This window comes from Molothrus aeneus, chromosome 19 (assembly GCF_037042795.1).
Source record: "Molothrus aeneus isolate 106 chromosome 19, BPBGC_Maene_1.0, whole genome shotgun sequence".
NCBI lineage: Eukaryota > Metazoa > Chordata > Aves > Passeriformes > Icteridae > Molothrus > Molothrus aeneus.
The window spans coordinates 7,335,537-7,353,067 of record NC_089664.1 but is presented as its reverse complement, the minus strand read 5'-3'; the positions used below and the strand labels follow the sequence as shown (position 1 = coordinate 7,353,067).

Genomic DNA, 17,531 nt, shown 5'->3' with positions numbered 1-17,531 from the left:
GCAGTAGATTATTGCTGCCATGTCAGTCTGTATCATTAGTCCTGTATTTGTCAATAAAAACATGCTTGGGTTATTGCACTTCAAACACTTGTCCCTCTTCACAAACCTCTCAGAGCAGGTTTGTAGCTGTAGCTTCTTCTCCTGTTTATACCTGGAAAACTGAGCAAAATCCAATCCAAAGCACACTTCTCACTGACTCAAATCTGCAGTAAGGAACAAACAGATCAGGTACAATTTTCATTAATTCTCTGTGTGGTACAAAGCAGTGAGTAGTGATGGGCACTTAGTGTGTAAGCTGTGAGTAAAGACTTGCTGTAGTCATTTATAACTGCTCAGAGCTGGTGGCCCTTGGAGGAAGCATTGCAGTGGTTACTGAGTGTTAAAGTTGGAAAAGTCAGTAAAGAAATGTACTCAACACAACTTTATGTAAAACACTTTATTGGAGGCTGTGCCAAAACCCTTTGGATGAAGCAGTATCCAGGTTTTTGTAGAGGCTTCCATGCTGCTTCCAAGGCTGGAGCTGAATTCTCAGTGCAAAGCCAGTCCCCTGTGTTCTTGGGAAGGAGGGAAAGTCTCCTGTAAGAGCTGGACCATGTTTTGTTCAGGGTTTTTCAGAGTGTGGAAGTTTTTTTTAATTTATTCTTTGTACACAAAACAGGCTTTGCAGCAAAGGTGGGGTATAACTGGTTATTCCTTTTCCCTTTAAGGTTTGCTGTAGTTGTTTTCCATGTTGTTGTTCCCAATCATGGTGATGTGAGAGCGTGGCAGGTGCTTGTCTAGTCTGTGTTCCTTAGCTCTGGTCACTGTGCCCTGTGCTGGGCTCTCTGTGGGACAGTTCTGATTGTTTATCAGTTTATCACCTGCTCTGGGAAGTGCAGGAGGGAGGTGTTGGCTCCTCGCTGGGTGGGACCAAGGGGTGCTGAGAGCTGGAGGTGCCACTGGATTGTGCCAGGCTCTGTGGGGACACGAGGGACAGCAGCCTCTCCCTCCTGCCAGTCTCTCACTCCCAGTGCTGGTGGGACCATGAGTCCTTACAGTGCTGTCTCCTAATTAGCAGCTGGGTCTAATGAGTGGTGCCACAGGAGCTGGGAGCCAGGGGTGCAGGCTGGCAAGGCACTTCTGCTAATCCATGGACTGGGAATAGTCCCCACCCCTGCTGCACTCACGGGGGCAAGCACAGAGCAGCCTGGGCTTCCAGAGCAACACAGGACTTGTGCCTGCATCAGCTGGGGCTAAACAACATTCCCAAACAACACCTGAAAAATAACAATGGAAATCCAGTAATTCCAGAGCTGGCTTTTGCTTTTTGGCAGGCTCTGAAGTGTGGTGAGAAGGCAGAGAGCAGAGCAGCCTAAACTGGAGCTGGGCTGTTCATTCACAGCAGCCCCATAGATGAGCAGAACCATGGTCCTAAAAGTGCAAGATGCTCTCTCCATTGTGCATGAATAAATGATGGATGAAATGACTGCTGGATTGTAAATGGAATTTATAATGTTAATGATCTAATACAGTCTCTTGCCACAACGGGTCTCCTTTCTTGTCTTTTTAAGCTGCTTGGAAAGGAGCCCAGTGCCTTATTCTTTAGTGCAAATAAATGTAAGCTAAGCAGCCTTGTACATTGAATATCACTGGCATGAGACCTCCTGGCCATATGTACCTGTCTGCTGCTCAGCCCTTGGCTCATTTGCCACCAACTCCCAGGAAAAGCATGATAGAAAAGAAGGTGGTCTGAGAGCACATTACATCTGGTATTGGGAAAACACAGAAAACCTGATTTTATAGCCTGGTGCAGCTGTGCAACATTGCCACTGATTTCACTGTGGCATTAAGGAAGAGCTCCCTTTGCTACAGAGGAACCCCATCAGTTTCCCCTCTATTTTAACCCCTAGGGTGACCCAGAGTGGGCTCAGGATGGGGCTTTTGGAGCCTGCTATTGTTGCTGGCAGTTATGTGGTGAAAATGGGTGGGTTAAGGCTTTCCTCACACGTTTCACCCTGCAGTGAAAGTTGTTAGAGCACCTTGAGAATCAAAAAGCCAAAGGAGCCTTCAGGAGGGTCTGAAGCTTTTCTCTGCATCTCAAATCAGGCTGTGATTTTTTTAGCCATTTTCTGTGTGATCGTGGCCAAACTCTCCAGCTCCCAGCCAGAAGGGATGTGGATATAAAGTTCTCCAAAACCCAGCTCTGCTCTTATTTGTGAGCAAGAACATTCAGCTCTTCCTTTACACTTTGTTTTATTTACATTTGAGGCTTCTCATGAAAGCAAATTACAGAGCAGAACAGGGCAGTGAGACCATTTTATTCCCATTAAAAAGTGTTGGTTCTCTCGCTCTCCAGCCTCTGCAGGGCTCCTCACGAATCACTTGCAGATGAGATGTCTGCTGCTTCATCTTTAAAAAAACAAATAACATACCTGGGAACTGGCAATGGAATTCTTTCCCCACGCCTGTCTCCAGCTCCCAGGAACTGTAGCTTTAACATTTTACCTGGCAAGTGAGCAAATGGGCATCAGGAAGGTTTTTCTTGCCTTGGGGCTTTTGGTTGTTTAGATTTTTCAGAACTCTGAATAGTTAAAATCAGAGTAGAATTTGAAGTAAACAAGAAAAATCAAATGCTCTACTTGTGCTGTTTGGAGAGGTCACTCTTTGCAGACAGAAGTGTAATTTAAAAACTTTTCCAAACCAATCAAATGCTGGTGACAGGACGCACATGGAACCTCTTGAAAGAGCATAAGTGGCTTTTCTCAGAAGGAGAAGTACCTTTTGGGTAACCTTTCCACAAGTAAAGTATCCAGCTCATTGGACAACTTCTCCCATTTGGAAGCAATAACTGATGTACAAAACTTCTGCCTTAGAGATGAACTTTGGGAGCTGTGGGTACTTGCAGTGATGGTTTCTCTGTGTTGTTTCAATGATGCTCTGTTCTCTTTGTGCAGACACCCTGCTAACAGATGTTTGCACTTAATGGGTCTTCAGTGCTGCAGATCTCAGGAGCTTTAAATTGTTTTCTTGAACACTAAGTGTAAGTTTTGTGTGAGAGGTTTTCTCTTCTGCCTTGCATTTTGTGATTCCAAGTTCTACAGCACATGTGACTCTAAAACCCCAAAGCCAAACTGCCAATACCCAACCAACCAAGAAAAAAGCCCCAAACCTAGAAAGGTCAAGTGTAGTTTTCAGCAGCCTTCATTCCTGGTCTGCTCTGAGCTTTGCTGTGCCCTTCTGAGGTTATTTTTCTACAGGAATTTGGTGCTGCTGCTGCTTGGCACGTTCCTGCAATAAAAGTCTGTGTTTGCAGGGAATCTGCTGGGTGCAGAGTTTGGCTGGCTTTATGAAGTAGTAAATTTTCTGTTGCTTAATCTAATATTCTAGAGAAAAACAGTCGTGCAGGCAAAGGAGAATGTTGCTTCACCCTGCAGAAGTGCCATTAGAGATCTTGATCTTGTTACAGTATTTGCTATTACTTGTAAGAACTGTAACATATTTAAGGTCTGCTGCAGTCAGAAAGCACAAAGAAATGAGTGAGTGTCCAACAGAGAGCAACCAACTGTGCTGAAGCCAGCGAGGCAAGGCTGGGGCCAGCCCTCTGCCTCAAGGAGCAAATCAGGGTGAGCTGAACCCTCTCTTACTTTATAGTGGATTAACTAAGCCCTGTGCTCTGCCTCTGTGATGTTAAACCCTGCTCAGAATGTGTGTTGCTCTTTGAAGTGACAATACCCATCCTGCACCTTCACTCAGGGTTTTCTCTCCTTTTCCAAAGCTCACCTGTCAAAGAAACCAGCCTAGAACTGAACCAGCTGGAGTTGGGGGCGTCCCCCATCCTCTAAACCTGCACTCAGTCATCTCCTGGCTTGGCAAGTATTTGGATATGACCACACCAGGGCTCCTGTGTTTATGACATTCCCATTGAGCTGAGTTACTTCTTGTCTCTGGTTTCTCCTGCCTTCATTTATGTGCTTGGCTGTAAATGCCTCGTCAGACAGGAGCATGTTGATGAGCCTTAATGAGTTAATATAATCCCTGTGAGCTCTATATTGCTGCTTAAAAATCCTGGCTGTGGTTGCTTTAAAATACAGCATTTTCTGCAAAGCTACATCATGGCACCATCTGGAGGGGGCTGCAGTGGGGCTGGGACAGCTGAGGTCCCCATGGAGAAGCATCCCTGCCCTAGCCAGCCATTTCCTGCTGCAGGCTCGTTTGGAAATGGCCTTTTCACACAAGACCAGAGCTTATTATATCACTCAGACTTTGCTCATTGTCTACAGTTAGTAGTCTAACCTAGGCTCAGCAAAGTAATTAGGAGAAATAATTAACAGCTCTCAGTGATGAAGCAACCTCTCTCTCCCTCCCCTCTCCCTCGCCGTGTGGTGCACCTTGGTAGTGACTCAGAAAACACAGGAGGACATTATGAATCCAAAAATAAGTCTTTACCTGTAATTAACTGTGCACACAAAAAGGAAAACGTGGTGATCAAGCAGCCATTAATAGTTGCTTTACTGGAGAAGGATACACCAGAATCAAATGCTCATGGTAAAATGTCCCTTTAGATCGTGGTTCTGTTATAACATTTAATCCAAACAAAAATAAGTCTCTACCAAAAGAAGAATTTGACCCGTACACCATACGGACATGTGTGGATAAGACACTGCGCTCCTCACGTTCCAAACGCCTCACGGCCCCTGTGTTCTCCATAAGTGCAAGAAAACAAAACCCAGCCATGAAAATACAAAATCAATGCAGCAACTACAGTCGTAGGCAACAGTATGTGCGTGGCCAGGCCGGGCCCGTGGTGGGATGTGGGATTTGCAGCAGGGATGGACCGGAGTCCCCTCTCCCCTCCCTCCCCTCCCCTGCGTGCTGGGGCTCTGCTCTTGTCACCACAGGCTCTCCCAAACCAGGACGCTAAGAGGAGGGAAAATAAAAACACCCCAGCCTATACCAAAGTAAATAAAGTAATAATAAAAAAACCATCCCTCGGATCGCGGCACTGTTCTGGAGCCCCGGGCCGCCCTGTGCGGGGCAGGACAGGTCCCGTGCGGGGCAGGACAGGTCTCTGTGCGGGGCAGGACAGGTCCCTGTGCCAGGAGGGCGGGCGGGCCGTGTCCCGCACAGAATGTCGCTGCTGCGGTCCCCGTGTCCCTCACAGAATGTCGCTGCTGCTGTCCCCGTGTCCCCAGCGGGCACGGAGCCCGGGCTGGCCCCGCGGGCAGCACCCAGCGCCGGGCTCCCTGCGTACCTCTCTGCTTGGAAAGTGGCCCCAAAGACGTTGTGCAAGTCCTAGCGTGAAGGAAGGCGGAGGAGGAGGCGCTGGGGACGGCCACCCGTCACCTCGGTGTCGCCAGGTCCCCGGGCTGGGCTCGCTGTGCAGCCTCAGAGATCCACCCAGCCTGGCAGCTGCAGGGCGAGCATCCCCAGCGCCAGGGCGGCCGGGCTGCCGCGGGCACCGGGAGCACCGTCACAGTCCTTCTTGTCCACCTCGCACCGCGACTGCTGGCACAGGACGCCCTTGAAGCCCACGGGGCAGATGCAGCGCTGGTTCTGGTAGCAGGTGCCGCCGTTCTGGCAGAGCAGGAGCTCGTCATCGCACACATTGGCTGCAGGGGGAGAGGGAGAGGTGTTACCCTGCAGGGTTAAACCCCTTGGCTGCTGCAGGAGCTAGATTTGAACTCGTAGGGGTTAAATTAGGGGGTGAGAGGGAGAGGAGCAGGTGTTACCCTGCAGGGTTAAACCCCTTGGCTACTGCAGGAATTAGATTTTAGCTCCTAGGGTTAAATTATCCCACTGCAGGATGAGAGGTGCAGGCAGGGTTAAACCTGCAGGGTTAAACCCCTTGGCTGCTGCAGGAATTAGATTTTAGCTCCTAGGGTTAAATTATCCAGCCCTCCCAGCACTAGAGTACCACCATCATAATTTCTGGAAAATCCCCTTGCCCAGGATTTCTCTCCTGGGAAGTTGAAAAGCCTCAAAGAAAAATGAAAACAGTAATTATCTGATTTGCTTTTCCTGTGTTTTGCTGCTTTGGAATGTGTTTGGACATTGTTTACCAACAGGTGATTGTTTCATTGGTTTCATGTGAATTGTTTTTACTTATTGGCCAATCACAGCTAGCTGTGTTGAGGCTCTGGAGAGAGTCATGAGTTTTTCAGTAGTATCATTTAGCCTTCTGTCTGTATCCTTTCTGTATTCTTTAGTATAGTTTTAGTACAGTATCCCTTAATATTATATAGATCATAAAATAATAAATGATCATTCTAAGAACATGGAGTCAGATTCATCCTTTCTTCCTTTGTCTGGGTTCATCTGGGAACCCCACAAATACAAGACTAGAGCACTTCCAAGGCCAGCAGAATGCAGTGGAGGGGTGCAAAGCTATAAAGCTACATATCTATATAACTTTATATAGCTAAAAAGCTATAACTTTTCCATGGCCAAAGCTATAAAATAATTTTGGATTTGGGAGGAATGGCCGGAACCTGCTCCCCCTGCACCCCGAGCATCGTGGGGCACCCGAGCCAGCGGTGCTGGAGGTGCTGCTCCTGTTTGGAGGCCCCTCTCAGCTGCCTGGCCCTGCAGGTGGGTACTCACGGAAGCAGCCCTGTCTCCAGTAGTAGTTGGGCAGGCAGTCGTCACACTTGGGCCCCGTGGCGCCTTCCCTGCACTCACAGTAGCCGGTCTCGTTGCAGCGGTCGTGCATGGAGCCGATCTGGTTGCAGTTACATTCTGGCCAAAGACAGGGAGGTCAGAGCCTGTCCTGCCCGGGGTTCAGCTCCCTGAGGGAGGGGCTGGGGGCTTTGGAGAGGTCTGGAGATGTGCTGTGGAGGAGAGCTTAGGGACCAAGGGGCTGGGAGGACACGTTGGCCTGAGAGGTCCCAACAGCGCAAACAGCCACGGGGGCAAAGGCCAGCCCTCTTTGGAGCTGAGCAAGGCATCTGAATTCAGTCAGAAAGGCTTTTCACTGTGAGGCACAGGGTGCCCAGAGAAGCTGTGGCTGCCCCTGGGTTCCTGGAAGAGTCCAAGGCCAGGTTGGATGGGGCTTGGAGCAATCTGGGATAGTGGAAAGTGTCCCTGCCCATGGCAGGGGGTGGAACTAAACATTTTTCAACCCAAAGTGTGATTCTAATTTTTAGGCTTTGTTTTGAGGGAAGAGATGCCTTGGCAGGCTGCAGAGACTGTACCAGCTGCCATCCTTGCTGAGCATGCAGGTGGGCCCCACACCCTCCAGAGAGGGGCTGAATGAGGCCCACTCAGAATGAAGACAGGGCTGGGGCCGTGCTTACCTACACTGACATTTCCTGTGCTCACCTGTGCAGACACTCACAGACACTCTCTGTGCTTACCTATGCAGACATTGCCCGTGCTCACCTACACAGACACTCTATGCTCACCTGTGCAGACACTCACAGACACTCTCCCTGCTCACCTACACAGACTCTCTGTGCTCACCTACACAGGCACTATTATCCCTGCTCTCTGTTCTCACCTATGCAGACACTCTCCCTGCTCACCTGTGTAGACACTTACACACTCTCTGCTCTCACCTATGCAGACATTTCCTATGCTCACCTACACAGACACTCCCAGACACTCTCCCTGCTCTCCCCTATGCAGATACCCCCTGCTCTCACCTATGCAGACATTCCCTATGCTCACCTGTGCAGATACACACACTCCCAGCTCTCACCTATGCAGACACTCTCTGCTCTCACCTATGCAGACATTCCCTGTGCAGACACTCCCTGCTCTCCCCTATGCAGACACTCTCCCTGCTCTCCCTGCTCTCACCTGTGCAGACACTCTCCCTGCTCTCTCTGCTCTCACCTATGCAGACATTCCCTGTGCAGACACTCCCTGCTCTCACCTGTGCAGACACTCTCCCTGCTCTCTCTGCTCTCACCTATGCAGACATTCTCGTCGTCCAGCTCGGCGGAGCTGTTGCGGTAGAAGCCCAGGCGGCAGTGCTGGCAGTGCTGGCCCCGCGTGTTGTGCTTGCAGCTCACGCAGGTCACCACGTTCAGGAAGTCGATGTAGCTGCAGCGGTTGGAGTGGCCGTAGCACTCGCAGTCTGTGGAGGAGAGGAGGGGACAGCTGGGGACATGGGCATGGAGTGGCTTTCCCTGGTGCTGTGGAGGAGGGTCCTGCCCGAGGGAGTGCAATGGCCACTGCCAGAGCAGGGCTGGGGTGTGCTGGCAGGAGGAGTGCACACAGCTCTCCACCACCATGGGGGGATCAGGCTGGAAATCATCACTCAGAGAGCAGAGCAGAGTCTGGGTCCTGGAACCTTGGGGTGTGGGCAGGCAGGAGCCAGCCCCCTGCAATCCCAGGACTTGGTTTCTTTCAGAAACTGCATGTGGAGGGGAGTCAGGTGTTAATTACAGAGCTGCCTTGTTAGTGACCAGAGCCTGGGTTGGCTCTGGGGAGGCTGCAGGACCTGTGAGGAGCCCTGGCAAAGGCTCTGCCTCGCTGGGAACAGTGGGATGGGGCTGGCAGAGGTGCTCTGGTGGAGATGGAGCTGCTGTGTGTCCAGGTAAAACCTCACAGCCTCTCCTTTTCCCTCTGTGTCCCTTCTCAGCCCCTTCCTGTTGTACCTGTCTGTTCTGAAGGGTGCTGGCTCTCGGGTTAAATGTTTAAAATAAGCCTATGCAAGGCAGTGTGGCTTGTGTGGGATCCTTCAACAGCTGTGGACAGGTGTGTGGAGGTTTGAACCAGGGCTTGCCTAGCACAGCACAGCCTGCAAAGGCTGCTGGTGGGGTGGGAGATGCCACCATCACTTGGCCAAGTGCCCTCATCCCCAGGGCTGGCCTCTCTCAGCTGTGGACACGTGTTAGAAAACAATCTGCGGGTGAATTTGTACTCAGGGGGATTGGATTTTGTGCTTCTTGTGTTTGCTTTTTGTTACCATGGCTTGGGTTGGTGAAACCCAGGTGCTGGATCTTACTGAGAGTGTGTAGATATTTGAGTTTATATAGTGAGATGTGCAACTCAGGAGAAAAGGAGTTGTGGCCCAGCTGGCCTGGTCAGGAGGTTCCCAGCCAGCAAGGACAGGGAATAACATGAGCAGAAACAGCCTCAGCCAGGTCTGAGCTTTCAGAGCCTTTGGAGCTGGGGCTGTGCTCCAAGCAGGACATTAAACACTGAAGGATGGCAGGGAAGGGTGTGGGCTGGCATGCACATGCAGCTGGAGGAGGAGATGTGATCAATGACATGATGACCAGGGAAGAAGGGGCAGGGCAGAGGTTTCCCCATGGTTCACAGCTGCCTGAGGAGGAGCTGAGAGTCTCTTGTGATCTCTGTGAAGTAACTTCTGCTTCATCAACTGATAATCAAAGAATTTCAGCTCAAATGCTGCCTGCTGCAATTCCCAGGTGTTGTTTCAGACTAGGGAAGCACTGCTACACACAGCCTACAGCTAACCACGGCTCAGATAGACCCTCCCCACCTTCTCCATGTCTGATTCTGCAGGACCACATCACCTGAGTGAGGTCAGGGAGCCCTGGAGCTCCTCCCTCCCTCTGCTTACCTTTGTATGTTTCAATGGGAGCCACTGGGCCAGAGTTTGGTTTGAGCCGGATGAGTTTTGAGCTCTTTGAGGATGCTTGAGAAAAATCAGAGAAAGGCTTTTTCTCCCAGCTTGGCAGCACCCCGTGCCCTCCCCTGCCACGAGAACAATGCCGAGCCAAGAGCACCGTGCTGGCAGCACTGGCATCCATTTCTGCAGCTGCTACATTTTCCTCTTCCCCCTCCCTTCCTCAAAGTCCTATCCATGCATTGAGTGTTCCATGCATCACTCGATGCACAGCACTGCTGCAGAGCTGGGAGCAGCTACTCACACCTGCCCCCTTTATGGGTGCCTGCTGGTGTGGCTGGGGATAAGGATCTACAATTCACAAACCATTTTTTACTGGCCACGGAGGCCAGGCCAGCTGGCACCCAAAAATCTGCCGGGAGGACGAGCGCTACGGAGGTGGCATCTGGCAGGGGTTGCTAGAGGGTCCTGCAGGGCAGGTGCTGCTCCACGCTGGCCCTTCCCCAGCAGCACATACCTGTCTTTTTCTTGTGCTTCTTGCCTGCAGAGTGTGCTGTGCGCCCTGGTTTGCTCTTCGGAGCCGCTGCGCCGGAGATGGAACAGGTCAGAGAGCTGTGCTGGGAGGGGGCTCCAGGGCCACGTTACCCCGTTCCCTCAGGGGGAAAGGGCTGTCCCAGCTGGAATGGGCTCCCTGGGGGTTGTGCTGCCCGCACAGAATGACCCAGCCCTGGGGGTAAAGGCCGCCAAGCCTTGGGAGGGTTTGTGCTTTCTCGAGGCCAGGCTGAGCAGCACTGGGGTCCCACGGGGTGTTTGGAAGTGGGGTCTGGATCCATTGGATTTTTTGTGGAGTTTATGCCCTTGCAAGTGCTGGGTGGCCAGCTCCAGCCACCTGTCTTGGTCACATCCTCACAGTGACAGTGGTGGCAGGAGGTGGCCCTGCTCCCCATGGGCTCGGCCGTGGTCAGGGTGCACCCGCTCCTGTCCCCAACACCAACCCTGAAGCTGCTGGTCTCCAGGGCCCTGCTGGTCTCCATGGCTTTCCTTGGCCCCAGACTGCCCAAAAAGGCCTCCCTGGGGCTGGATGAGCTGATCTGGATGCTCTGAGTAGGAGATTGTACAATGGGGGCTTGTGCTGAGGACAGCTGGGTGTCCTGGCCTGTGGCACTGAGGGAGAAACCTGCCCTGTCCCACTTGGGGACAGGCCTGGCCTTACCTCTCATGCTCTCAGGAGGCTCTGGTGGCTTCAGCTTCTCTCCAAGTGCTGCTGTGTTTGGTAGATCATCACAGGTGGCATCAGAGAGAATATCAGATTTAAAACAGATCCCCCCTGGTTTGCTTGGCAGGGTGGCAAAGGGACACTGGAAGCTCTAGGCAGGTGTCTAGGCTGGGTCACTGGAGCTCTATCTGGTTGAGGATGTGCTGAAGCAGGAAGGAGAGACAAAGTCTCCTCAAATTTAGCATCTCTAAGTGTGAAGAGAGGCAGGAAAAATATTCCTAAGGGGAAGGTGTGGGAGCTGCTGGACAGCTGAGTGTTGGCATGTGGTCCTGGCACTGCCCAGGCACAGAGAGAAGCCAGATCTGCAGAGCACTGCCAAGGCAAAGCTGTCAGCCCTCCTGGCCCCTTGGTGTAGCTCCATCCTTGTCACTGCAGCAGAAGCAGCTCTGCCTCTCTGTGAGCCCACACAGGCCCGGGATGCCGGGATCTGCACAGGAGGGATGCTAAAGCCTATGGCTGGAGTGAGCTACAGCAATCTCAGGTGGGAAAGGGGAGCTGAGCACCAAGGGCAGCTACCAGAGCGTGTGTGTGGTGGGAACCCTGAGGAGGAGCAGCCTCAGCCTCAACTTTCTCTCTTCAGCCAGAGAAAAACCTCCCAAGGCTCCCACCCAGAGCACCTCAGGCAGCCACAGAGGAGCCTGAGCCAGGAAATGCCTCAGAAGGATCTGAACAACACAGGCCCATCCACTCACAGGGAGATTCTGCTCTACAAACAGGCTCCAGCCTCGGGAGATGACAGGATTTCCATGATCCCCTCTGTTCACACCAGCAGCAAGCTGTGAACAATCCCTTCCACCGCTCACCCTGCTCATCTTTCATGTACAGACTCAACCCCGAGGCTCAGCCCAGCTGCGTGCAGGGCACAGACCAGCCCCGAGCTCCTTGCTGGGCAGGAGGAGGAGAGAGCCATGGAAAACACAGATGCAGAGCTAGGAACTACAGCACTCTCTGAGCTGGTTCTCGCTGGCAGGACCCAGCTCAGCCCTGTGGCTCCTACCTTGTGCTCCTGGGCCAGCCTTGGCTGGGGGAGAGCCCACCTGCAGCGGGGCAGCTGCGGACAAGCCGGGGTAGTCTTGCAGTGATCAAAGGGAAAATGGTGTTACTGGGGGAGCTGGAGTCCCACAAAAGCCCTGCAGCATTCCCACAGGGAGGCAGAGCCCCAAATCCAGCGCCCAGCCCTGTGCCATGGGGGATGAACTGTGAGGGGCAGTGGGTGCCGAGCTGCCCTGTGCTCACACCTGAGCCTGCGCCCCTCTGCTCTGAAACAACAGCACACACACCTGGGATGGAGCCACCAAGCCCTGGTTTCCAATGCCAGCCTCCACACCCTCCTTCAGGCTCTGCTGCTCCCTCAGAAACACAAATCAAAGAATTTCCAGCCACCGCAGAGAAGTTGAAGCAGCAAGAAATTGTGTAGCTCACTTGTTTGGTTTCCCTGCAAACCCTCACCCCCACTGGCTCCATCCCCCTCCCCTGCTTCTCAATATTGGTAACAATCTTCAGGTTTGCTAGAAAACAAACCAGGGACTAAAAATTTTAAAAGCCATATTATTAATTTCAAGCTCCAGTTGGGTAACATAAGGAGGAGGAGGAAAAAAAAAAAATCTCTTGATTCTTGCCAAGTTTCAAAGGACAAACCCGCGTAGGAGAGAAATGTGATTTCCCAGCTTCATCAAGGGGATGATAAACAATACAGAATAAAAAAGAAAAAAAAAGATTATTTTTTTAATGACAAGCTCTAAGAGAAGGTGATAGACATTGTCCTTTTCAGCTGGAAAGTGGAAACCAATTGATATTAACACGGTGTTAAAGAGAATATGAAAAAATCCCTGTGCAAATTGGCAAGGGTTTAATTAGAGTCACAATAAAAAACAGCCCTGGAGGCATTTTGCTTTTTAGTCATTCACATACACCTCCACTCAATCGCATTTACAGAGCCAAGAAAATTATTAATGCTCATTATCCTGAGAACCTTTCCCTTTGTAGCTCTGGGCCATAATGGATAGTTTTACATTTTGAGAGGGGGAGAGAGACACATTTTGCCCCAGACCCACTTCATAAAAATGGGAAACGATGGGCAGCTCTGATGGAAATTGCTGTTCTTGGTGGCCTTCTGAGGAAGTGGAATAAATTGAACCAAGAAGTCAGTCACATTCCATAGCAAAAACCACTGGGGCAAACAGTGCTGGAGGAGTGGGGGAGCAGCCTGGAAAAGTCCTTCTCAGGAATCCCTTTCCTGCAGGACCTCCCCAAAGCCAGGCTCTCCTTGCTCAATTTCTGCTGGAGCTTGTGACCACCTAGCAGGGCCCTGTTTTTCCCAGAGGTGAACTGGCACTGCTGAGACTGCCATGAACCAGAGGGAGGAAAATTGAAACAAAAAAAAAAAATTAAAAAGGAAAAGTTTGGGGTTTTTGGTGTTTTGGGTTTTTTTTTTTTTTTTTTGCTTATTTTGAACATGGGAAAAAATGTAACAAATGGCAAGGAAGAAGTTGACAGGTTTCAAGGAAGGCTTTGAAATAACAGAACTGCAGAAGGCAAAGGAGAATAGCACCTAATTCATCCTCCTAAGGGTAACTCTGTGATTTCTCTTCCTTCTACCCACTTTGGCAGCTTCCCCTGCCTGCAGACCCCATGCCTTGCCCATGAACTCCTCCCTCTCTCCCCTCTCACCAGGCACAGAAAGCATCCTACAGCCTACAGCACGACCACAGCTCCACCTTGACCACGAAAACACCACGAGCAGCCAAAGGAAGCAGATGTCTAGCAGCTCCATGCAACCCAGAGACAACCCAAATCTAATCTACTCCTCTAAGCCTACGTGCCACGCTGCTCCTGCCGAGCTGCACCCACTGCTGTGCGGAGGAGAAGGGAAAAACACGCCGGGCTGCCTTCAGATACCTGGGTTTTTCTGTGCTTCTGTCACGGGCACTGAGGCAGCAAACTCAGAGGCTGGTCTGATGATGCTTGCTTATGGGGGGAAGCAGAAATTCAGAAATTCAGAGGGCAGAAGGCAGTGTGTCAGTTAGGGGGTGGAAGAGCGCAGGGATGGGATGGCAGGACTGGTTTAAATGTCTGGCTTTAGAGCAAGGAGGGATTTTAAAGCTCCTAAAATTCAGAAGGGGGGTTACAACAGAGTATCTCTGTTTGGGATTCTGACCCTGTTTGGGCGTCACCTTCTGCAAACGTGCCCTACCAGGAGTTCAAGGGGTCACCTTTTTCACAAAGGGTTTCCCTTGGGGCCCAGGTGAATTAGATCTGCAGGCCCTTGGGAATGCCATGGTTTTAAAGAAATACTTTCTGTTTTTCATGGAGGAGGAACATCTCTGGCCAAAAACAGATCAGAATTCAGCTGTGCCTTGATTCCCTGTTGCTGGTCTGGGGCACAGAGTGGACTTTGGCATCAAGCCCCTCATGCTGCCCAGGTAAGAGCAGGTCCTTGAGATGCTGGTGGCCCTGGCTGCCTCTTCTGTGGAGCAGCCCCTCTGGGACACCATCCTGGGGTAGGACCTGGCTCTGCAGGAGCACAGATGGGGATCTGGATGGGGTGAGGAGTGAGGAACTCAGGCCTGTCTGTATCAAGCCAACAACCTGGCAGCTGGGCTGCAATTTATTAATTTTGTCCCTTGCCATCAGTTAATGAAAGCAGTAGGAAAACATTTTCTCTGCCCAGGGAGCAGGTTTTGGGGAAGGGATAAACCCTGAGATGTCTCTCAGGTGCCTCAGAGCAGCCTGGCAGGAGAGGTTACCCCCAGCACCCCAACTCCCCAGAGACACTGTCCTGCCTGTGCCAGAGGTGCCACAAAGGCAGAGCACTGCAAATCATACAAGAGACACACCAAGCAGCTACCCACACGAACACAGCAGAAAACAGCCCTAAAATGTCACTACAGGTGAGCATGGATAAAAATCAGATCAGCCCAAGTGCATTGTGTGGATGTGGATGTGATCACCTGGCCCTGCTGGGGATGGGTGAGCTCCATGCTCACCTCCTCCTGCACAGGTGGATTTGGGAAAGGAGCTCTTCCTAACAGAGCTGAGCTTTGCAATCTTTTTCCAGGGTCACTCCAACTCCATGGAAGTTGGACCTAAACCCTGATTAACTCCTCAAGCAGGGTACTTCCATGAATATATCTATATTTGCATAAACATGCAATCAAGCTTCCTCATCCCTTTGACTGGCTTCTGGCAGCTCCCCCAGACAGACTGTTACTAACATGCTGTGGGTGTAAAACGTCCTCCTGGGAAATATCAGGCCCTGAAAGCATGGCAAAGGGAGGAATGCGTGTCTAATTCCCCCATGAACAGCTTAAAAAAATGTCCTGCTGTTAAGTTTTATCTGCTCATTTCCAAAAGACAAGGAGAAACTGCTGTCTCCTTGTTCAGGGGAGGAGGGAAGGAGGAACCCCCAGAAAAAGGACAAAAGTTTTCCTCCACTGGGAGATTTCAGAAATTAGGAAAGGATGTTTCTGGCACGTGTGTGAGCTCCAGCCCTGCACGCTCCTGGGCTGCTTGGACAGCAGCCACCTGGGGAATGCTGGAATTCTGCAACAGGAAAACTGCACCTGCAGTACATCCATGGGTTTGGTGCAGGACTGGGACAACCAGCAAGGACAGGGCAAAACCTGTGGGCTACTCTGGGTCTGGTGGCAAGAGGCAGGAGGTCAAGGGTAGAGCAGGATGGGGTACAATTCCCCTCTCCTTACAGAGAAATACGTGGTTTAAATTTATCATGGATCAAAAAACTCTTCATTGCCTTCCTGCCCTGCTTGTCACGGAGCTGTCAGAGCAGCTGTGCCAGAGACAGCAGCAAACCAGGGCTGCCTGGTGGAAGGTGAACCAAGCCAGGGTGATTTTTATCCATGTCCCTTTATCATCCTACAGAGCAGAGACCCACAGCCACCAACACAGCAGCTGAACGAGGAGCGGAGTCCTGGCTCCTGAGCGGGGCAGGGAGCGTGGCACCCACCTGGCTGGGTGGTGGTGGCTGGTAGGGGGGTGCTGCTGCTGCTGGTGGTGGTGGTTGAGGTGGTGGTTGAGGTGGTGGTTGAGGTGGTGGTTGAGGTGGTGGTGGTGGTTTTTGCAGTGGTGGTTTTTGCAGTGGTGGTTTTTGCAGTGGTGGTTTTTGCGGTGTTTACTCGCTGCGGCCGCTCGTACGCTGACAAGCAAAGAGAAGAGTTGGGAGGCACTTACTGGGGGGGTGGTGGGTTTCCATGCCAGCCTGCACACAGTGAGGCTGCTGCTGCTGCTGCTGGCCTGGACTGGTGACAGATTTCTCAGCGTGGTCACAACTGGGGCACCGGCAGGATTAAGGCGGCGCGGCTCGATGAGGCTCCCGCAGCCAGGGCGTGTGTGAGTGTGTGTGTGTGAGCAGGGGCTGCAGCCTGGGGCTGTATCAGCTTACTCTCTTGGTGCAGATATTGGCTTAAATACTTACAGCTCCATCATAAACTAATTGCCAATTAAGCTGAAAGGGGGAGATGAAGGCACATCTGGGCAGGGATGGGGTGAGGAGCGGGCGGGAGGTGCCAGGGAGCCCCCAGGCCAGGCCGTGCTCCCACTGCCTGGTGCCCACGTGCCCAGCTGTGCTCCATCCCCTGCTGCCACCCCTTCCCAAATTACCTGGCACCCTCAAAGCCAACCAGGACCATTGGCACCCTTGTTTCTAGCGGCACCCTTCAGATTTTGGGATGGCTGGGGGTCAGCAGAGCCCCCGAGGAGCCAGGAGTGATCCCACTCCAAAGCTCCCCACAACAACCTGACTAAAATAACACTGGGACACAAATTCCTGCTTAACTTACACCTGCTGCCCTCCTGTCCTTGTTTGTCCCACTGCTTCATGCAGATTATCGTGCTTAATTTCATAATAGCCCTGAGCTAGTTTAAATACTTAATTTAGGTCACTTCTAGTCTCCTATGTGGGCTAAATAATCTCTCCTTAACTGGCCTTGGACATAAATCCCTCCTGTCCTCCTCCTGCACATCACTCCCAGCACCCTCCCGGCTTCCAGGGAAACAAAAGTGGCGCTGAGGATGCCAAGCTTTGTAAATGGGAGGGAAAAAAGTTATCACAATGGTTTTGAAGACAAAGGTGAAGAATATTTTGAGCTGTTGAAACATTTATTTCTTAAAAATCCTGAATTACTTAAGGGAGACCTTTAATTTTTAATTGAAAATTTCAAGCAATTCACTGCTAAAAATCTAAATATGGTTCATTTACCCAGAAAACCTGTCCTCCACTATTCTATTAGGCGCATTTTTCTTAATTGCATTTGCATTTCCCTGAAACGATTTCTCCTCCAATTCTTCCCACTTGCCTGCAAACCAAAGAACTCATTATTCATTCAGCTCCCTGATTTGTTTCTTCTGGAGGGGCACTCTGCACCACAACACTCAAACCCAGGCTTCTGCTTACCCAAAACTCCAGGCTCTTTGATATCAAACTACCTCCAGCTTTGTTAAATAAGGAGCACTCTCCTGCCATCAATCTTGCAGCAGAAATCCCTGCTGAGCTCTGCCTTTGCTGCTGACACCTCACAGACATTTGTTCATATGCATACACGTGTACATACAGATGTACACTCACTCTAGATGCTTTTTTATTGATAGCCCAAGGTGACCCAGACTGGGTTCTACACCAAATAATTCACACCCAGCTCCTTCTCAGAGCAGAATTCTGCAGTACTGGGGGGCTAAGGGGAGGGGGACTTCACAGCCAGCACTGGTGATTTTGAAGAGTCT

The 17,531-nt window shown here is 51.3% G+C and overlaps 1 protein-coding gene across 1 annotated transcript in view; it reads right to left on the bottom strand.

Moving 5' to 3' along the window:
- Positions 1-4,399: 4,399 nt before the first annotated feature.
- NTNG2 (netrin G2) overlaps positions 4,400-17,531 on the bottom strand; it is a 49,147-nt gene continuing 36,015 nt past the window's right edge. Inside the window, exons 6-8 of the mRNA XM_066563108.1 lie at positions 7,889-8,056; positions 6,580-6,714; positions 4,400-5,588 (exon numbers count right to left, since the gene is read on the bottom strand). Coding sequence (XP_066419205.1) covers positions 5,365-5,588; positions 6,580-6,714; positions 7,889-8,056 — 527 coding nt within the window. The 3' untranslated portion in view covers positions 4,400-5,364. The remainder of the gene's footprint in view (positions 5,589-6,579; positions 6,715-7,888; positions 8,057-17,531) is intronic.